This window comes from Cibotium barometz, chromosome 44 (assembly GCF_041138505.1).
Source record: "Cibotium barometz isolate CiBa-2024 chromosome 44, ASM4113850v1, whole genome shotgun sequence".
NCBI classification, from domain to species: domain Eukaryota; kingdom Viridiplantae; phylum Streptophyta; class Polypodiopsida; order Cyatheales; family Cibotiaceae; genus Cibotium; species Cibotium barometz.
In genome coordinates this window covers 20,554,531-20,572,017 of record NC_141089.1, presented here as the reverse complement: position 1 = coordinate 20,572,017, position 17,487 = coordinate 20,554,531, and the positions used below count along the sequence as shown (strand labels likewise).

At 42.9% G+C, this 17,487-nt stretch overlaps 2 protein-coding genes across 2 annotated transcripts; both read left to right on the top strand.

Moving 5' to 3' along the window:
- Positions 1-1,128: 1,128 nt before the first annotated feature.
- Positions 1,129-4,619, top strand: LOC147613054 (uncharacterized). Its single transcript, XM_086782353.1, has 6 exons — positions 1,129-1,549; positions 1,832-2,000; positions 2,122-2,514; positions 2,590-2,802; positions 2,937-3,050; positions 3,389-4,619. Exons 2-6 carry the CDS (start codon positions 1,875-1,877, stop codon positions 4,457-4,459), a joined length of 1,917 nt encoding a protein of 638 aa, XP_086638479.1. The 5' UTR covers positions 1,129-1,549; positions 1,832-1,874; the 3' UTR covers positions 4,460-4,619.
- A 7,580-nt stretch (positions 4,620-12,199) lies between these two features.
- On the top strand, positions 12,200-13,084 carry LOC147613053 (wall-associated receptor kinase-like 10). Its single transcript, XM_086782745.1, has one exon. The coding sequence runs from the start codon at positions 12,200-12,202 to the stop codon at positions 13,082-13,084; it is 885 nt and encodes a 294-aa protein (XP_086638871.1).
- Positions 13,085-17,487: the final 4,403 nt, after the last annotated feature.

Sequence of the window (17,487 nt, the reverse complement as noted above, 5' to 3'; positions counted from 1 at the left end):
GAAAATGGTTTAGTACCTCTTATACACTTCCCACGCCCTTATTTTTACGTTAGCTCAGTTTGTAGCTTGATCGAATTAGGGATTTCCTTGAAATGGCTACGTTTCTTTTGGGCGTTGTAGTGAAAAGCCTGGCATCTTTCTAAGGACCATGTGTGAGTAAGATTTAAGGGATATTTGTTGAAAAAGGAACAATGGCTTATTAGATAATTTCCAATATTATGAGAAGAAAGCTTTCTATGCATACAGGACTGTTATTGGGAAGTTTGTCCCTTGGGCTAGATGCAAAAGTATGAGTGTTACTTTTCTTAGACAGTATGGGAACAATTGTCCCCTTGTGGTAGATGCAAAAAATAGGGCGCGTTACGTGCTCCCAACGTGTTTGGATTCTACATGCCATACATACTCACAGAGTTTTAAAGACTACAAGGTCATCCAATGGCTCTCCCAGCCCACTAGCCCCACTCATGTCCTCTCTTTAAGCCCACTAGCTCCACTCATGTCCTCTCTTTAATCGAGTGCATCTTTTTTGGATACAAATAACAAGAAGCAATTAGGTCACAACTTAGAGTTTATATAAAAAGCAATTTGGATAAACATTACACAAAAAGCAATAGCTCACAATTTAGAGTTTATATATATGTCTCTCTCCCTTGCGAACATGATTTGTGAACTTCTTTAACCTCTATAAAAAAAATTACTATAAATATATAACTTAGGTGTTTGTGTGGAGAATGTTGACCAAAGGTTCTACCAGAGGCTTATGGTTTAATTTTAAAATTCTTCAGTCGGGACTCGGGATGAGTGAGCACAAAGCAAAGGGCCAGTAGGTAAAGCTGCGTTAAAAAAATGATTCGGCAACTTTGGGGCAGGGGCGGCACCTAAAGCAAGCCAAAATGGGACACGTGGACAGAAAAGGTAAAAAGCGCGGTGGGGCGGTGCAGGAACCTCGTGACAGGTGGAGGAATGGTGGGCCGAGATGACGTGGCGAAGGAGGGTGTGCCAGGCAAGCGATGGATGTATGACGTGGAGGATGAGAGGGCGTGAGGGGGATGTGCCACGTAAGCAAATATACGCCAAGGTTTACGGGTAACGGGAGTCGGGACCTTACACAGGGCAGTGGGGCACTTTGGTAATCGGCAGCATTCAATGCCTTGTCTGCAGGCCAGAGCAAACTCAGGAAAGCCAGCAAAGCCAGCGATAAACAGGAAGTGGGGGCAAGAAAGCGTTTTCACTTTCCAGCTACATTCCTCTGATACATCTTCCATCTTTCGGCGCCTCTCGCCCCCTCTCTCTGTCTCTCTCTCTCTCTGTGTATGTGTGTGCGCGCGCGCTTCCCACCATCGCCATAGCCATCTCCATAGCCTTAGCCTTAGCCTTAGCCTTAGCCTTAGCCCTTCTCTCATGCCTCTTCTGTTTCCGCTCACTAGCCAATGCTGATTGCCTTGGATTTTGTAGCTGCCTTGCCTGCACCCATATGTGCAATTCTAACATTTTATGCCTGCCGTCCCCACGGGCCACGCTTGCTTAATCCGATGGTTGTCCAATCAAGGTAGTTACCTAGAGTTCTTTCATTAATTAATTAAGGCTTTGTATTTATTTCTGTACTCTGGTTTCTGACGGTGAAATCTTAGCCATTCTTCGCAGATACTGTTTATGGCATAACTAACTGTAGATAATGTATGATCTGTTCACTCCAATAAAAGAGGATTACGGAGATCTCGTCAGTGGTGTCCCATTAATACTCTCTCTTTTCGTATTGAAATTTAATGATGAAATTTAAGGTTTCATTGAACCAAAATTGTATGGATCTCTGTGTGATTTATGGTACCAGGTTGAAATGCAGCATGGCGGACTCGTGGTGAGGCTGGTTAGAGATGGGGAAGTCTAGCAGATTGTTTAAAGCATTGCTGGGGGGCGTGAAAGTGTTGAAGTCACCGTCAAAAGACAGGGGTGGGGAGAAGGCCGATGGGTTGTCTGCGCTTCAGGAAAACGATCAAGCGGTAATGAAAAGCTTTATACTTTCTCTACAGACGCGCGCGCGCGCGCGCGCGCGCATACACACACACACACACACACAGACACAGCCATGATGACGGTTGGAACTTGGGATGCTCGATGCAGAAGTCGAAGACCGCCAAGGAGAAGAGAAGATGGAGTCTTAGCAAATCGGCTTCTCGCAACTGGGATACGGAAACACTGCTGGAAGTGGGAGCTGTGCAGGCTGCAGCAAAACAACATCACCACGGCAATGCCGACATCACCACTGTTGATAAAGCCGAGCTGGCCACGAGCAGCAACGAGAGGCCGGACAATGACGACGCCCACAGTGTGAACGGGCAGTGGGACTATGATCGTGGAGCGAAGCCCAGTACAGTGGCTGTAGAGGCCGGTTATATAAAAAATCTACCGGCAGCACATCCCATCCCACGAGCACAGGATCTCGATGGGACGTTGGATTCAGACAGGCGGAATTGGGCGGCCGGGGTGATACAGACCGCGTTTCGGGGCTATTTGGTATGGTATACACCTTAGTAATATATGCAGGGTTCGCACTGTAGATTTGCCTTGACGTATGAACTGTTTTTGCAGGCCAGGCGTGCCCTCAGAGCTCTCAAAGGGCTTGTGAGATTGCAGGCTTTGGCCCGCGGACGTATCGTGAGAAAGCAAGCCGCTACTACTCTCAGGTGCGTGCAGGCCCTCGTACGTGTGCAAGCACGTGTACGAGCCCGCAGAGTGCGAATGTCTGAGGAAGGGCAGGCGGTCCAACGCCAACTCCAGCAGAGAAAACAAGACATTATAACGGTGTGCTTAGCATATTTACTCTCGTTGGTTTATTAAACTAACGGCCACTTTGATTAATCAAACTAAGCATGTCCTTAGCGTAAAGTCTTTGATTAGTTGAATTGATTTTAGTTCTCACCATGTTCTGTATACAGGAAGAGTGGGACAATAGTCCAGCTACACCTGAGCAGCTCCAAGCTAAGGCTCAATACCGGCAGGTAGCTGCCATGAGGCGTGAGAGAGCCCTTGCCTATGCTTTCTCTGAGCAGGCAAGTTATTCTTATCATGAACCTCACACAAATATTCATTTCTTTTTTTATTTTTATTTTTTACTAGAGTGGGTACTTCAACTAAATGCCAAATTTTTGGGTAGTTTTTGTGATTTTTTTTTTTTGGGGCAGTTTTTGTGATTGCAGTAATGCTTGACAAGCCTTCTATCCTCAAAATTTAATGATTTTATAAGTTCTAGTTGACAGTTTTTAAACTAATTTGCCACTTTATTGCTCACATTAATGCTCCTTGTCTTCCACTTTCCCTCAATTATTGGTGTCCTTAATTGGCCAATTCATTGCTCATATTAATGCTTCTTTTGTTTGGTTATCCTCAGCTCCGAAGGTGTGCACCAAAGCAAAGCTCTTTTGTGATTGATTGCAAAGGGGACAAGAACCATTGGGGGTGGAGGTGGTTGGAGAGGTGGATGGCTGCAAAGCCATGGGAGAGCTCTTTCCCAGGCATTGCAAGGGAGCATGTAAGTGTAATGAATGTAATGGAACCCAACATAGAGGATCTTATTAAATTAAGCTCACCAGAGAAACCCAAAAGCTTCTTTGTGAAAAGGAGGAGCTTGTCCATCCCAGAAAGCATGCTCAATAATTTAGAGAGTATGTTGTCCCCAAGCAAATCAACTCCTCCCCCATTGTTACCATCTCTCACCAAGTTGAACTCTATGGGTTCTCACCACCTCACCACAAGTGCCATCTCTCCCAGCAGTAGGTCATTAGCTATGGCTTTTGATGCCACCCAACCACTTCTAAGCTCTCCTTACAGACTCAGAGTCTCAATCCCCACTCTCAATTCACACTCTCCTCAAAAGTCTCCATTGGCTCACCAAGGCTTGACCATCATCACAAATTCTACCACTAAGGAGGGGGATGCAATTCTTGATAAGGAAAGGATTGTAGTGGAGGCACTTAAAGGATTTGGGCACTCAATTCCTCTCCAAAATGTGAAGAAAGCAAGCAAAGATGAGTTGGAAGGAGGGTCTATTACCAAGGTGGAGGGGAAGAAAAGCTATGAATATGAGAGGAGAAGCTCTAATGAGAAAGGGGCAATAAATTCTAAGGTGGTATTAGGGCGAGATCAAAGCACTAAGGTGCATAATGATGGTCAGGCAATGGAAATTTCCTCGAAACCGGGGTACATGCAATCCACAAAATCAGCCAAAGCTAAGGTTAGGCAAATTAATAATGTTAGTCCCGCCAAGAAGCAAGAAGCGGCGGTTGCGTCAGCACCCAGGAGATGGAACTCGCCCTCAAGCTCGGATTTGAAGCTAAACTCTCCTTCATCTCAAAGGTTCGCCTCGCACGTGCGAACCAACAGCACTAGAGGCCTCCTAGCTTCTTTCAAGGACAACATGAATGTCGTTGCGAGTGGAGATGCGTCCACACATGTCAAATAATTAACGCCTCTCTCTTATAGCCTAGGAGATTGCCCTCCCTTTGCATGTAAATCATTGTTGAGCTCCAACTTTTTGGAGAAAATGGCTCTTTGTTAAGGCCTTTATCTTTGCCTTTGTTTCAAAATTTTTGAAATAAAACTTGTACTACTTGTTTTCACCACTTATTTTTTGTTTTGTTTTGTTTTGTTTTGTTTGCAAATTGCCGAGATGCGTATCGAATATTATTTTGCCCTTTATGCTGCTAGCTCACGGCCTCAAGGTAGGAATTAAACTTGGGTGTTCTCTTTGCGAACGAATAAGCTAGACCAACACACCCAACACATGTGCACCTGTTTTCTCTTTGAGAATGAATGGGCCACACCAACACACCCAACACATGTGCACTTGTTTTCATCACTTATTTGGGAATGCTAATTCAAACTGTTCTCTTCTTAGATCGAGACATTAATAAAGCAAATATACGCTTTTGGAATGCACTCCTTGTAGAGCACATGAGGCCGAATGTCTTGTCTAATTCATATGATGAGTTGTTCTTCTTGTTCTCAAGTGTAGGGTATGTGAAAAACACATTCATTTACTTTGCTTGTATAGATCTAATGTAAATGTTAAAATTACATGGTCAAGACATAACATTGATATATGTAATTGCAAACCAAGCGAAAGCTTCGACGTACCATGAATACCCTTGCTGTGCTAAAAAGAGTACTCTAAATGGTGGTTACATATCCAATATATGTCACAAGTTATTGTTATATCCTTTTTGTGGATGCCATAGCTTCTTGGCTTTAACGTAGATGTAGAAGAAGAGTAACTCTAAAATTTTTAACAAGTTATTGTTATGTCATTTTCGTGGATGCCATAGCTTCTTGGCTTTAACGTAGATGTAGAAGAAGAGTAAAGTAGTGCCCCTTGTTTTAGACAGTATGCTAACAGAAAACACCTTTTAACCTTTGGTTATGGATGGTTACGTGAGAATTGCAAACTATATTATACCTTTGCTATACTTAAGTATTTGCCTTATTTTGAACAACTACATCAGATTTAGTGTTAAATTTCTAAAAACCACTTTTTAATGGGCTTGCTTCTTCCCTAAGTTCATATCTATACTAGATGAACTTATTTAAGCTCACAAGTCTTTGAAATTGGGTCCCTCTTCCTCCTTTTCTCTCTTATCCCCCTCATTCACAGAGAGAGAGAGAGAGAGAGAGAGAGAGAGAGAGAGAGAGAGAGAGAGAGAGAGAGAGAGAGAGAGAGAGAGAGAGATGTGTGAAGCACAAAAAAGGGAAAGGTGAACCACAAGCATGAGAGAGCGTAAAGAGGGGAGAGGAGAGAATAGAGGAGGAAAGACTTATTAGCATTATTAAGTTCACCAAACATTGCTTTAGAGAGAGAGAGAGAGAGAGAGAGAGCACAAAAAGGGGAAAGGTGAAACACAAGCATTAGACATAGTTAAAAGGGGAGATGAGATAATAGAGGAGGAAAGACTTATTAGCATTATTAGAGGAGGAAAGACTTATTAACATTATTAAGTTCACCAAACATTACCTATGAGGGCGAAAGGATGAAAGGACTAGATGTACAAGAGATCAGAGCAAAACCACATAGCATGAAATATGTGAGTGAGTCTATATACAATGGTGAGTGAACATATGTACAAGAGCCCTCTAATGTGAGGTGACTCTGAGTAGAAAGACCAGTGCGCAAGCAGAGATGATGTTGAAGCTAAAGCATGGTCGAACGCTCACATCGATGTGAGGCAAAGCATTGCGAGAGGTAGTCGGGGTCGAAGGCTCACGTCAGTGGAAGTAGAAGCACTCCGAGGTGGTAGTGGGGCAACAGAAGATGAGGTGATGCAGGATCTGGTGACAAGGGTGCTAAAGGTAGCTGAGGTGGTAGATGAAGTGCAGAGAGGGCTGCCGTCCCGAGTGGTGGTGGTGCAAGCTTTGATGACAAGGGTGCTGCAAGACCTAAAGGGTACAGGTTCTGATGGACAAGGGTGCTGTGTACCTGAGGGGTGCAAGCTCTGATGACAAGGATGCTACGTACCTGAGGGGTGGTGAGGAGCAGAGAGGGCTGTTGTCTCGAGTGGTGCAAGCTCTGGTGTGACACGGGTGCTGTTGCGTACCTGAAAGGTGGTGAGGAGTAGAGGGCTACCATCCCGAGTGGTGCAAGCTTTGGTGACATAAGTGTTGCGTACCTGAAGGGTGGTGATGGTGAAGATAAGCAAAGAGTGGAATCTCGTCCCGATGGTGTGATGTAGCATAGAGTGGGCTGCTGTGTGCTGATGGTGAGAGCTTGAAGAAAAACACTAAAGTGGTCTATGTAGCAGAGGGGGCTGTTGTCCCATGAGCTATGAAAAACACTGATATGTTGATGTAAGTGCTGATGATGTGCTGATGTAAGCACTGATGTATGCTAATGTCAAACATTGATGATGTGCTGATGTCAGCACTGATGAATGCTGATGTAAAATCGTTGATGTAATCGCTGAATGTACTGATGTGAATGCTGATGTAAGTGCTCCATGTAGCAGAGAGGGTTGTTGTACCATGATGTGGCTTGTAGGCAAAGAGTGGGTGGTTGTCCCCCGTGAGGCCATATGAGAAAACGCTGAGGTGCTGTCCTATCATGTGAAGATGATGAAGCTATGTGGTGTAGATCCCGGCAGAAGCAACAACAGGCAGAGCAGCATATGAAGTGGTACCAGATGTGATCAATGATATGGTACACAAATGATGAACGATAAGGAAAAGCTATATATACTATGGGGGACTCCTAGTTGGTCAGCCTGTCCACCAGCAACAAAGACACAAAATCCCCAAATAAAACCAAAAATACCCAGAAAAATCTCCTTTTTAGGGTTGGAAAAAATACTGTTTTTTTCACACAACCATGAGAGAAGATAATGGATGCTAGGGTCCCACACTAACACATTGGTAGAAGGAATGTATCCCCCTCTGGAAACAAAATCTAATAAAGTCAAAGAGGGTGATCGTCGTGATGGCAAAGGTGGTGAAGATGAGTGGATGTACATGGGTCGATCGTCTCCCAAAGTAAGATCTTGAACGGGGCTCTTAACTGAGTAAGAAGTACCATTCCCTGTGTGGTCCAGATCAGAGTTTGGAAAAACAACTTTGGGTGAGAAGAATTGGTCCTCTGGGGGTGCGAGTAGACAATCCATGCTATGTGCTCTCGAGGTGTCTTTAATCCCTTTGCTTACGATAGCTCGGATACCATGTGAGGGAAACAGCGCGAAAGGACCAGATGTACAAGAGATTAGAGGAGAACTACACAACATGAAATATGTGAGTGAGTCTATATATAATGGTGAGTGAACATATGTAGAAGAGCCCTCTGATGTGAGGTGACTCTGAGTAGAAAGACCAGTGCACAAGCAGAGATGATGTCAGAGCTGAAGCACAGTCGAATGAAGGCTCGCGTCGATGTGAGGCAAAGCACTCTGAGAGGTAGTTGGTGTCGAAGGCTCATGTTGGTGGAAGAAGAGGCACTCCGAGGTGGTAGTGGCAGCGGAAGATGAGGTGATGCAAGCTCTGGTGACAAGGGTGCTACAGTACCTGAGGTAGTAGATGAAGAGCAGGGAGGGTTGCCGTCCGCGAGTGGTGGTGGTGTAAGATCTGATGACAAGGGTGCTGCAAGACTTGCAAGGTGCATGCTTTGATGACAAGGGTGCTACGTACCTGAGGGGTGCAAGCTCTAGTGACAAGGGTGGTGCGTACCTAAGGGGTGGTGAGGAGCAGAGAGGGCTACCGTCCCAAGTGGTGCAAGCTCTGGTGACATGGGTGCTGTGTACCTGAGAGGTGGTGATGAGGAGTAGAGAGGGCTACTGTCTCGAGTGGTGCAAGCTCTAGTGACATGGGGGCTATGAACCTGAAGGGTGGCGATGGTGAATATAAGTAGAGAGTGGGCTATCGTCTCGATGGTGTGATGTAGCAGAGAGTGGGCTGTTGTCCTGATGGTGAGAGCTAAAGAAAAACGCTACAGTGCTCTATGTAGCAAAGGGGGCTGTTATCCTGATGGTGAGAGCTAAAGAAAAACGCTACAGTGCTCTATGTAGCAGGGGCTGTTATCCCACGAGTTATGATAAAACGGTGATATGCTGATGTAAACGCTGATGATGTGTTGATGTAAGCGCTTATGTAAAACATTGATGATGTGTTGACGAATGCTGATGTAAGAACTGAATGTACTGATGTGAACACTGATGTAAAACACTGATGTAAGCATTGAATGTAGCAGAGTGGGCTGTTGTCCCATGATGAGGCCAGATGAGAAAACGCTGAGGTGCTGTCGTGTCAGGTGAAGATGATGAAGCTATGTGGTGTAGAGCCCGATAGAAGCAGCAACACATAAAGTGGTACCAAATATGATCAATGATATGGTACATGAATGATGAATGATAAGGCAAAGCTATATATACTATGGGGGAGTGATGGTTGGTCAGCCTAGAGCCTATCAGCCACCACAGCAGCAAAGACACACAATCCCTAAATAAAACCAAAAATACCCAAAAAATCCCCTTTTTAGGATTGGGAAAAATACTGTTTTCACACATTACCTTCTTAGGGAAGAAACATGCCCATAAATATGTAGAGGGAAGGTTATATTTTTCAAACCATTTACTTCCATAGCAAGTTATTGTGATTTTTAGCACTCCTTTTCATGACAATGATTGAGTTTACAACTTTCTTATCTTGTGGTACTTAAGGTGATAAGTCCAAAGGGCCAATTCATAGACATACCTACCTCCAAATCATGTACAATTAGTGAAGTTAACCATATCTTTAAAGCCAATGAAAGGATTTCACCTCACTTCTTACTCACTATATAGACCTTTAATATTACCTCTTCTATGTTTAGTGGTGGATGAGCAAATAATTGAAGTTGGAAGTGAAAAAAAGGTCCAATTTAAGGGCATAACTACTTCCCAATCATGGACACTTAATCGCCAAGCTAACTATTTTCTTTAAACTAAAGAAATTATTATACCTCAAACTTCTTGCTCATATGATGAGCCTTCTATCGAATCCCTTTTCATGCCTTTAAATGGTGTCACGTGTGGAATTGAACGGAGAGTTGCCAACTTGCACTAAATTGGCCTTATGAAGACGGATAATGTTGAAGGCAATAGGTAAAAAAGAAAAAGAAGGCATAATTCTCTAAGCGCATAAAGGATTTATGAAATTGTACTATATGATTGGCCTTATGAAGATGGGGAGTGTTGAAGATAATAGGTAAAAAAGAAAAAGAAGGCATACTTCTCTAAGGACATAAAGAATTTATGAAATTGTAATGTATAATTTATTTTAAATTGTACTTTATAATTTATTTTGACCATTATGTATCCCATCTCACCACCATTTGAGTGGTTCCCCTACTTTAAACACTTTTCTCACCTAAGCTTAAGAGGCACTTTTAGACTAACATATTTGACATTTTAAAATGCCCCCATAGCTCAAATGAAGGTTCCCTATAATTACTTTAAAAAAATGGATTTCTAAAATTGTTATATCATGAATCCACAGGATACAACTACGTATTGTTGAAGGATCCCCCCCTTGACAACTTCCATTAATGAGATATCGAGCTCAACTAGTGCTGCAGATGATGCGTCATTGGCATGGTTGGTAAGATTATGGGCGATATGCCACCAATGGATTACAGGCTGAGTGATAACCACTTTGGTGTACTAGATTTTGGCATAGTTATAGTGCCAGCTCATGTAGTCAGATTCACAATATGGACCAACCTTTGTAGGTTATAGTAGGAGAGTACTTTCCCTTATAGTATGTACTCTTATCTCTTTAGTCTATGGTTGCAGAGAAGAGAAGATGATTTTAAAAAATTCAGCCATCCATCTCTCTTGTGTACTTGTCTACTACAAGCAGACATGGAAGTCACTGTCTCAGATTGAGGCATTCTCCTAGGTGAAGGAAGAAGACCTTATTACGTGTAGTTAACTATGTTAACTAAGTTTCTCGTGATTCGGCATAGGCACTCTAAGAAAGTGTCAATTTTGATAATGTATGTCCAATTTTTGGTTGGAGTAAAGTTGCAGCAGAAATTTGGTTGCAAGATAAAGTTGTGCAGAGAACTTGAGATTTGCAGGTTGTTGGTGTGGATGTATTTGTGTGGCTGTTTTTGTAAATAGTTACACTGTATCAGGTGAACGGTACTGCTCTATTGGAGATTATTACAAGTTTTTTGCAAGTGAAGAAGTTTGTATAAGCACTATTTGCAAGCAATCATGTCTAACAGTTTATCTCGAATTGTGAGCGAGAAGATGGGCAAGAATAACTTCTAAGCATGGAAGTTCAGGATGACTAATTTTCTTGTGGGAAAATGAATTTTCCCACATGAAAAGGACATCAGTGAAACGCCATTACATGTTATACATTCTGATGTATAGAGACTGACCAAGATTGCAAATAATGTTGTTTGCAGGTACTATGTTACATTTATTGATGACCATACTAGGAAAGTGTTGGTTTACTTCATTAAGGAGAAAAATGAAATGTTGCTCACTTTTAGAGATTTAAAGCCTTTGTCAGGAAGGAAAAAGGCATGTAGATCAAATGCCTAAGATCCGATAGTGGGGAATAATGTTTCTCCGATGAGTTCAATGATTTCTTGAGAAAAGCAGTAAGCAAGAGGCAATTCACATGTAGGTACACTCCACAATAAAATGGTGTTGTAGAAAGGAAAAAATGCACATTATAGAAATTTCTTGTGCCTTGAAGTCTGAAAAGCATACGTCAGATTAATTTTGGGTGAAGTAGCAAAACTATTGTTTACATTATGAGCATGACCTCCACCACTGTAGTTGTTTTTGTGGTATGATGTTTGAACAAAAGTTTACAAGCATAAAACTAGATGTGTCTCACGTGAAAGTGTTTGGATGTATTTCATATGTGCATGTTCTTGATGGTGAGAACCAAGTTGGATCCAAAGGCAAATAAATGCATTTTCATTGGTTATGCTTTGGAGAAGAAAGGTTATAGATTCTATATCCTTACCACTGGTTAAGATGCGAGTAAGCATAGATGTTATCTTTAATGAGATAAACTAAAGATGCATATGTAAGAAGTTACGATGTTGTCCCACATGTGGACTTGAAGAGTCCTCTTGTAGTGGATCCAGTGTTAGTCCATGGGCGAGCAAGTTGAGAATAGATGACATGAATGTATATGCATCATCTCGTGGTACTATAGGTGCTGGTACATATGTATCACGCAAAGGAAAGGAATAGGTAGATCAACCTTTTGTGCCAAATCTGTTAACATGCCACTCCTTTGTGGATGGTGAAACTACTGGCTCCAACAGAGCCTTGATGAGGAGCTTGGTATTCCGTCAGTGTTGTCCATCAGTGGTTACTCTTAGTACTGCATAGAGAACTAGGGGTTCACTACAAGAATGGTCTATACATAGCAACCCTCATATAAATATGAAGAAAATAGCGGGGGTCGCTTTCGTGGATGCTTATGCGACCTTTAAAATGCAGTTGTATATGCCACCGTAGTAGCGACCATAGCAAATTGGAAATGAGTGGCATAAGCATCGAAATTGCGGTGCATAACCCACATTTTTTTTTTGGGTCGTTTATGAGACCAAATCTTTAAAAAAACTTCAACGTGTGTTCAATTTCCTTTCGCGTTTCGCACGCACTGTAGCAGCTTCAAACAATCCCAAGCTCACGGCGGCCAGCACAGGTATTGGGGCAACATGCCCAACCATGGCAAGGTGCCCATCAAGAAGGCCAAGAACATGGACGATGCGGATAGGGAAGAAGACCAAATAAAGTCCTTCGTGTCCGAGATACTCTTGTTAGGGAAGACCACACATCAGAATGTTGTCCGGCTATTGGGCTGCTGTGTAGAGACCCGAGTGCCCCTTCTTGTTTATGAATTTGTGGCAAATGGGACACTCTGGGATCACTTGCACCCAGGCAGAGACATTCCAAAAAGCCCACTAGTCTCAAGTTGGGCAAAGCGGCTTCAGATTGCGGTGGACACAGCAACGGCACTCAATCATCTCCACAAGATGTGCCCGCCCATTCTTCATCGAGACATAAAGTCCACCAACATCCTCATCGACAAGTCATACAACCCTATGGTAGCTGACTTCGATGCTTCACGTTTTCTCACTTCAGGTGCCACCCACCTCACCTTCGGCACGGTGGTGGGCACTCATGGCTACCTGGATCGTGAGTACCATCTCACTTGTCAATTCACCAATAAAAGTGATGTGTATAGTTTTGGTGTTGTCTTGCTTGAGCTCATCACCGCCATGCCAGCCGACTTGGGCTCAAAGCTAGGCGTACTTGCCCATTACTTCCAGACTTGTTTCAGAACTGGGAGCCTCTCAAACCTTATCGACTGTAGATTAAGCACTCATCCAAATGCCTTGGCATCCATTCTAGATGTTGCAAAGCTAGCAATCCATTGCTTGGCACTTGAGGGCCAACGGCCTACAATGGAGGAGGTGCTTGGAAACCTAAAGAGAATTCAATCTAAGAGGATGGTAGTGAATGAGGTTGTGGGGAAGCTATATTCAAGGCCCAACTCAGAATTATATGAGGCCCATTGTATGGCAACAACAAGGTGGTAGTTCTTTGCTCATAGGGTCCAATTGGACACTTTCACACCAGTCTACACCTATTGCCACAACCATGAGTGAAATAGCCCCTACCTCCTTAAGATCTTCACAGAAAATCCTGAACCTTCGCAAATCCTCCACTCTCTAAAAATCCTCCACTCTCTAAAAATCCTTTGATGATATGCAATTTCCTGTCCATAAGACCCTAAGTAAGCTCATAATGGTAAGCCTATTCATCATAATGCTCTCTGTGAATATTGGGCCACGTTAGATCGATGGTACTTACTGAATGCATGCCAATGTGATGGATTCACGTGTCATCTATTTGTTGATCATTCTCTCAGGATGTCCGACCATGCTCCTCTTTGGTTCTCTGACATTTGGTATGCCTTGTGATGACCTGAATTCTCGAAGTAGCAGGCTGCTACATGTCAATAATGCTTATCTTCTACATCAACAGTTCCAGCACATGATCCGGGCTGCCATACACCCTCTCTTCTCTCATGCACAGGAGGATATTAATTATGCATGGGAAAGCTTTGTGTGCAGAATTCAGGCAGCCATCATAATACTCTCTGTGAATATTGGGCCAGGTTAGATCGATGGTACTTACTGAATGCATGCCAGTTTGATGGATTCACGTGTCATCTATTTGTTGATCATTCTCTCAGGATGTCCTGACCATGCTCCTCTTTGGTTGTCTCTGACATTTGGTATGCCTTGTGATGACCTGAATTCTCGAAGTAGCAGGCTGCTACATGTCAATAATGCTTATCTTCTACATCAACAGTTCCAGCACATGATCCGGGCTGCCATACACCCTCTCTTCTCTCATGCACAGGAGGATATTAATTATGCATGGGAAAGCTTTGTGTGCAGAATTCAGGCAGCCATACAGGACTATGGTGTTTGGTACATGGCTGAATGGAGAACCCAAGTTTCTTGGGCAAAAACAATGACTCAATCACTCACTGAATTTAGTCATTGGTGTAGGCAGCTCTCTTTTCAAGAGATGGATTCCCTCTCTCATGCTCACTCTCTACTCAAATTAAATGATCATCGAAAACTCCAAAAATGGAAGATTCGGGCAAGAGTGAAGCCACTGTTGGAAAAATTAGCCTTTTCAGATCTGCGATTTCTTTTATCTGCTAAACCCGGACGACCAGCCATGTTGCTCAGCTAGGTTGCGCAAGCTAGAAGAAGAGCTTCACCTTTTTGCCAGTAAAGCTGCGCATACCAAAGAGCTTCTCTCTTTATCCAGTAAAGTGCCTTTGTCTAAAGGCGATTCTCAGCTTGCCTGGCCTCCTTCCTTTTGCGCTGAGCAAAAGGAGCCTTTCTCCTCACTTTTAGAGCTGCGATTCACTTTTGGCATATGCCTTTCTGCTGATATAAATGACCTTAGCCAGTTTCGGTGTGCGATTTCCTTTGTAGGCTAGATCTAGCTCTAACACGCACCCCCAGCCCTTATGCTCTCTCTCTCTCTCTCTCTCTCTCTCTCTCTCTCTCTCTCTCTCTCTTTCTCTCTCTCTCTCTCTCATATGCCTTAGGGACATGGGCTGCCCTAGTGGCCTTTAGGTTTCCATACTTAGGAAATTGTAGAAGAGTTAATCCACAGCAATCCAGCTGGTATTGAACTTATCTATCCTTCACTAGCTACTTGTAGCCATACCATCTCGTTGTACTTGTGCTCATATCAGAGCCTTACAATATCTTTAGGACTACCTCTCACTAAATAGCTTAGGAGCTTCTGGTGTCCATCCATGGTTCTTCTGGTAATTGTCCTTAATGTATGTATTAAATTTGATTAATACAGGTTGGTGACATCTTTTATACAGGATGAAGGGCCCGCACACATGGAACTGAGAGAGAGCATGTACACATGGTGCATCTTGCACAATTGGAACCTAGAGCAGCTATAGTGCCAGCTATAGTGCTAGAGCGCAAGGAAGAAGACCATGTACTTCTTGGACATGGTAAACATGAAGTCTATGTACATCATGTACATGATGAGCATCAGGCTCAACCATGGCAGCTGAGGCGTGGGGATCTAAAGAGCTGCGTTTTTTTTAGAATACATGCTTGTTATTTTTAGAGCATATTGTAAATAAAAGCGAGACTAGCAGGGGAACATAAAAGGGGCAGTCCACGCATCACTTGAGCATAACCTGGGGGTAGAGTAGCTTTTGGCTGGCCTCTGTGCACCTTGGTTTCATGACTTTTCCTCCGAGAAAAAAGTTGACGTGTACTTGCTGGCTTTTTCAGCACTTCCTTAGTTCTTGCCCAAGCACATAACTGTGTTGTCCTTTATGCATGATCTCTATTGGCGCTCTCTTTCTCATGAGTTGACTACAATTTTTTTTCCTTGAAATAGCTATGGCTGAGCAAGAAAACGCTCCCCTCTTGATGGTCATCAAGAGGATCTTGAGACAAATGGCGGTAGACAGAGAGTCCATCCAGGAGGATATGATTGAGTACGCTGCCACTGACCTCTAACACGCACCCCTAGCCCTTATGCTCTCTCTCTCTCTCTCTATCAAATGCCTTAGGGACATGGGCTGCCCTAGTGGCCTTTAGGTTTCCATACTTAGAAAATTGTAGAAGAGTTAATCCACAGCAAGCTGCGAGGAGTTAATCCACAGCAATCCACAGCTGGCTAGTATTGAACTTATCTATCCTTCACTAGCTACTGTAGCCATACCATCTCGCTGTACTTGTGCTCATATCAGAGCCTTACAATATCTTTAGGACTACCTCTCAGTAAATAGCTTAGGAGCTTCTGGTGTCCATCCATGGTTCTTCTGGTAATTGTCCTTAATGTATGTATTAAAGTTGATTAATAATTTAATAATTGTCAGGCTCATATCAGAGCCTTACAATATCTTTAGGACTACCTCTCACTAAATAGCTTAGGAGCTTCTGGTGTCCATCCATGGTTCTTCTGGTAATTGTCCTTAATGTATGTATTAAATTTGATTAATAATTTAATACAGGTTGGTGACATCTTTTATACAGGATGAAGGGCCAGCACACAGGCTGAGGCATGGGGATCTAAAGAGCTGCGTTTTTTTTAGAATACATGCTTGTTATTTTAGAGCATATTGTAAATAAAAGCGAGAGTAGCAGGGGAACATAAAAGAGGCAGTCCACGCATCACTTGAGCATAACCTGGGGGCAGAGTAGCTTTTGGCTGGCCTCTGTGCACCTTGGTTTCACGACTTTTCCTCCGAGAAAAAAGTTGACGTGTACTTGCTGGTTTTTCAGCACTTCCTTAGTTCTTGCCCAAGCACATAACTATGTTGTCCTTTATGCATGATCTCTATTGGCTCTCTCTTTCTCATGATTTGACTACAATTTTCTTTCCTTGAAATAGCTATGGCTGAGCAAGAAAAGGCTCCCCTCTTGATGGTCATTAAGAGGATCTTGAGACAAATGGCGGTAGACAGAGAGTCCCTCGAAACGTCGTTTATGCCACCCAAACACGATGTATATGCCACCCTCGAAATGTGGTTTATGCCACCCAAAAAGCATCGTTTATGCATCTCAAAAACTTCGCTAAAGAGGTCGTATAAACGATGGTCAAGAGTGACCTTTGGAACGACTTCTGTAGCGACCCCCGTAAGGGTCGCTATAGGTTTCTACTCTTGTAGTAGTTATTTTGAGGACAACTGCTAGTGATCAAGATGTATGCATATGTACTTGGGTTAGATACCCCACCGTTAATAGGTTGAGATATCAGCCCATCACTATGCTTACATGGTTAAAGCAATACATGAAGTAGAGTCCACTTGTTTTGAGCAGGCACTTGGAAATCAGAAATGGGAAAATACCATAGATGAAGAGGTGATATCATTTGATATAAATGCAACATGGGAATTAGTGCCTTTGCCTCTAAGGATAAGAAGATAATTGGATGTAAGTGGATATATAAGGTCAAGCCTAACTTAGATGGATCTATGAACAGGTATAATGTAAGATTGATTGTTGTTTACCAAGGTTTAGGCATGGACATATGGCATTGTCTATGAGGACACATTTAGCCCGTTTGAAAGAATGGCAACTGTAAGCAATATCATTGCTATGGCTGCACGTGAAGGGTTGGTCTTTACATCATATGGATGTAAAGAATGCATTCTTGCATGTGATTTGTAAGAAGAAGTTTACATGATGCAGCCACAAGGTTATGAGAGTAATGCACTCTAGATTTTGTGTGCAGGTTATGTAAAGCCTTGTATGGCTTAAAGTAGGCACCTAGATCATGGTTAAACAAGATCAGAAAGTATCTTATTACCATTGGATTTTAGATATCCAATGTAGATTTTTCATCTTATGTGAAAAAAATAAATAGAGGGATCTTGCCGTTATGGATAGTTTGATTATTTGATGATAGTGATGCTGACATACATACATACATGATG

Coding starts and splice junctions, on each gene's coding strand:
- LOC147613054 (XM_086782353.1), top strand. CDS start 1,875: ATGGGGAAGTCTAGCAGATTGTTTAAAGCATTGCTGGGGGGCGTGAAA. Junction 2,515..2,589: donor CCGCGTTTCGGGGCTATTTG/GTATGGTATACA, acceptor CTGTTTTTGCAG/GCCAGGCGTGCCCTCAGAGC. Junction 3,051..3,388: donor CCTATGCTTTCTCTGAGCAG/GCAAGTTATTCT, acceptor GGTTATCCTCAG/CTCCGAAGGTGTGCACCAAA.
- LOC147613053 (XM_086782745.1), top strand. CDS start 12,200: ATGCCCAACCATGGCAAGGTGCCCATCAAGAAGGCCAAGAACATGGAC.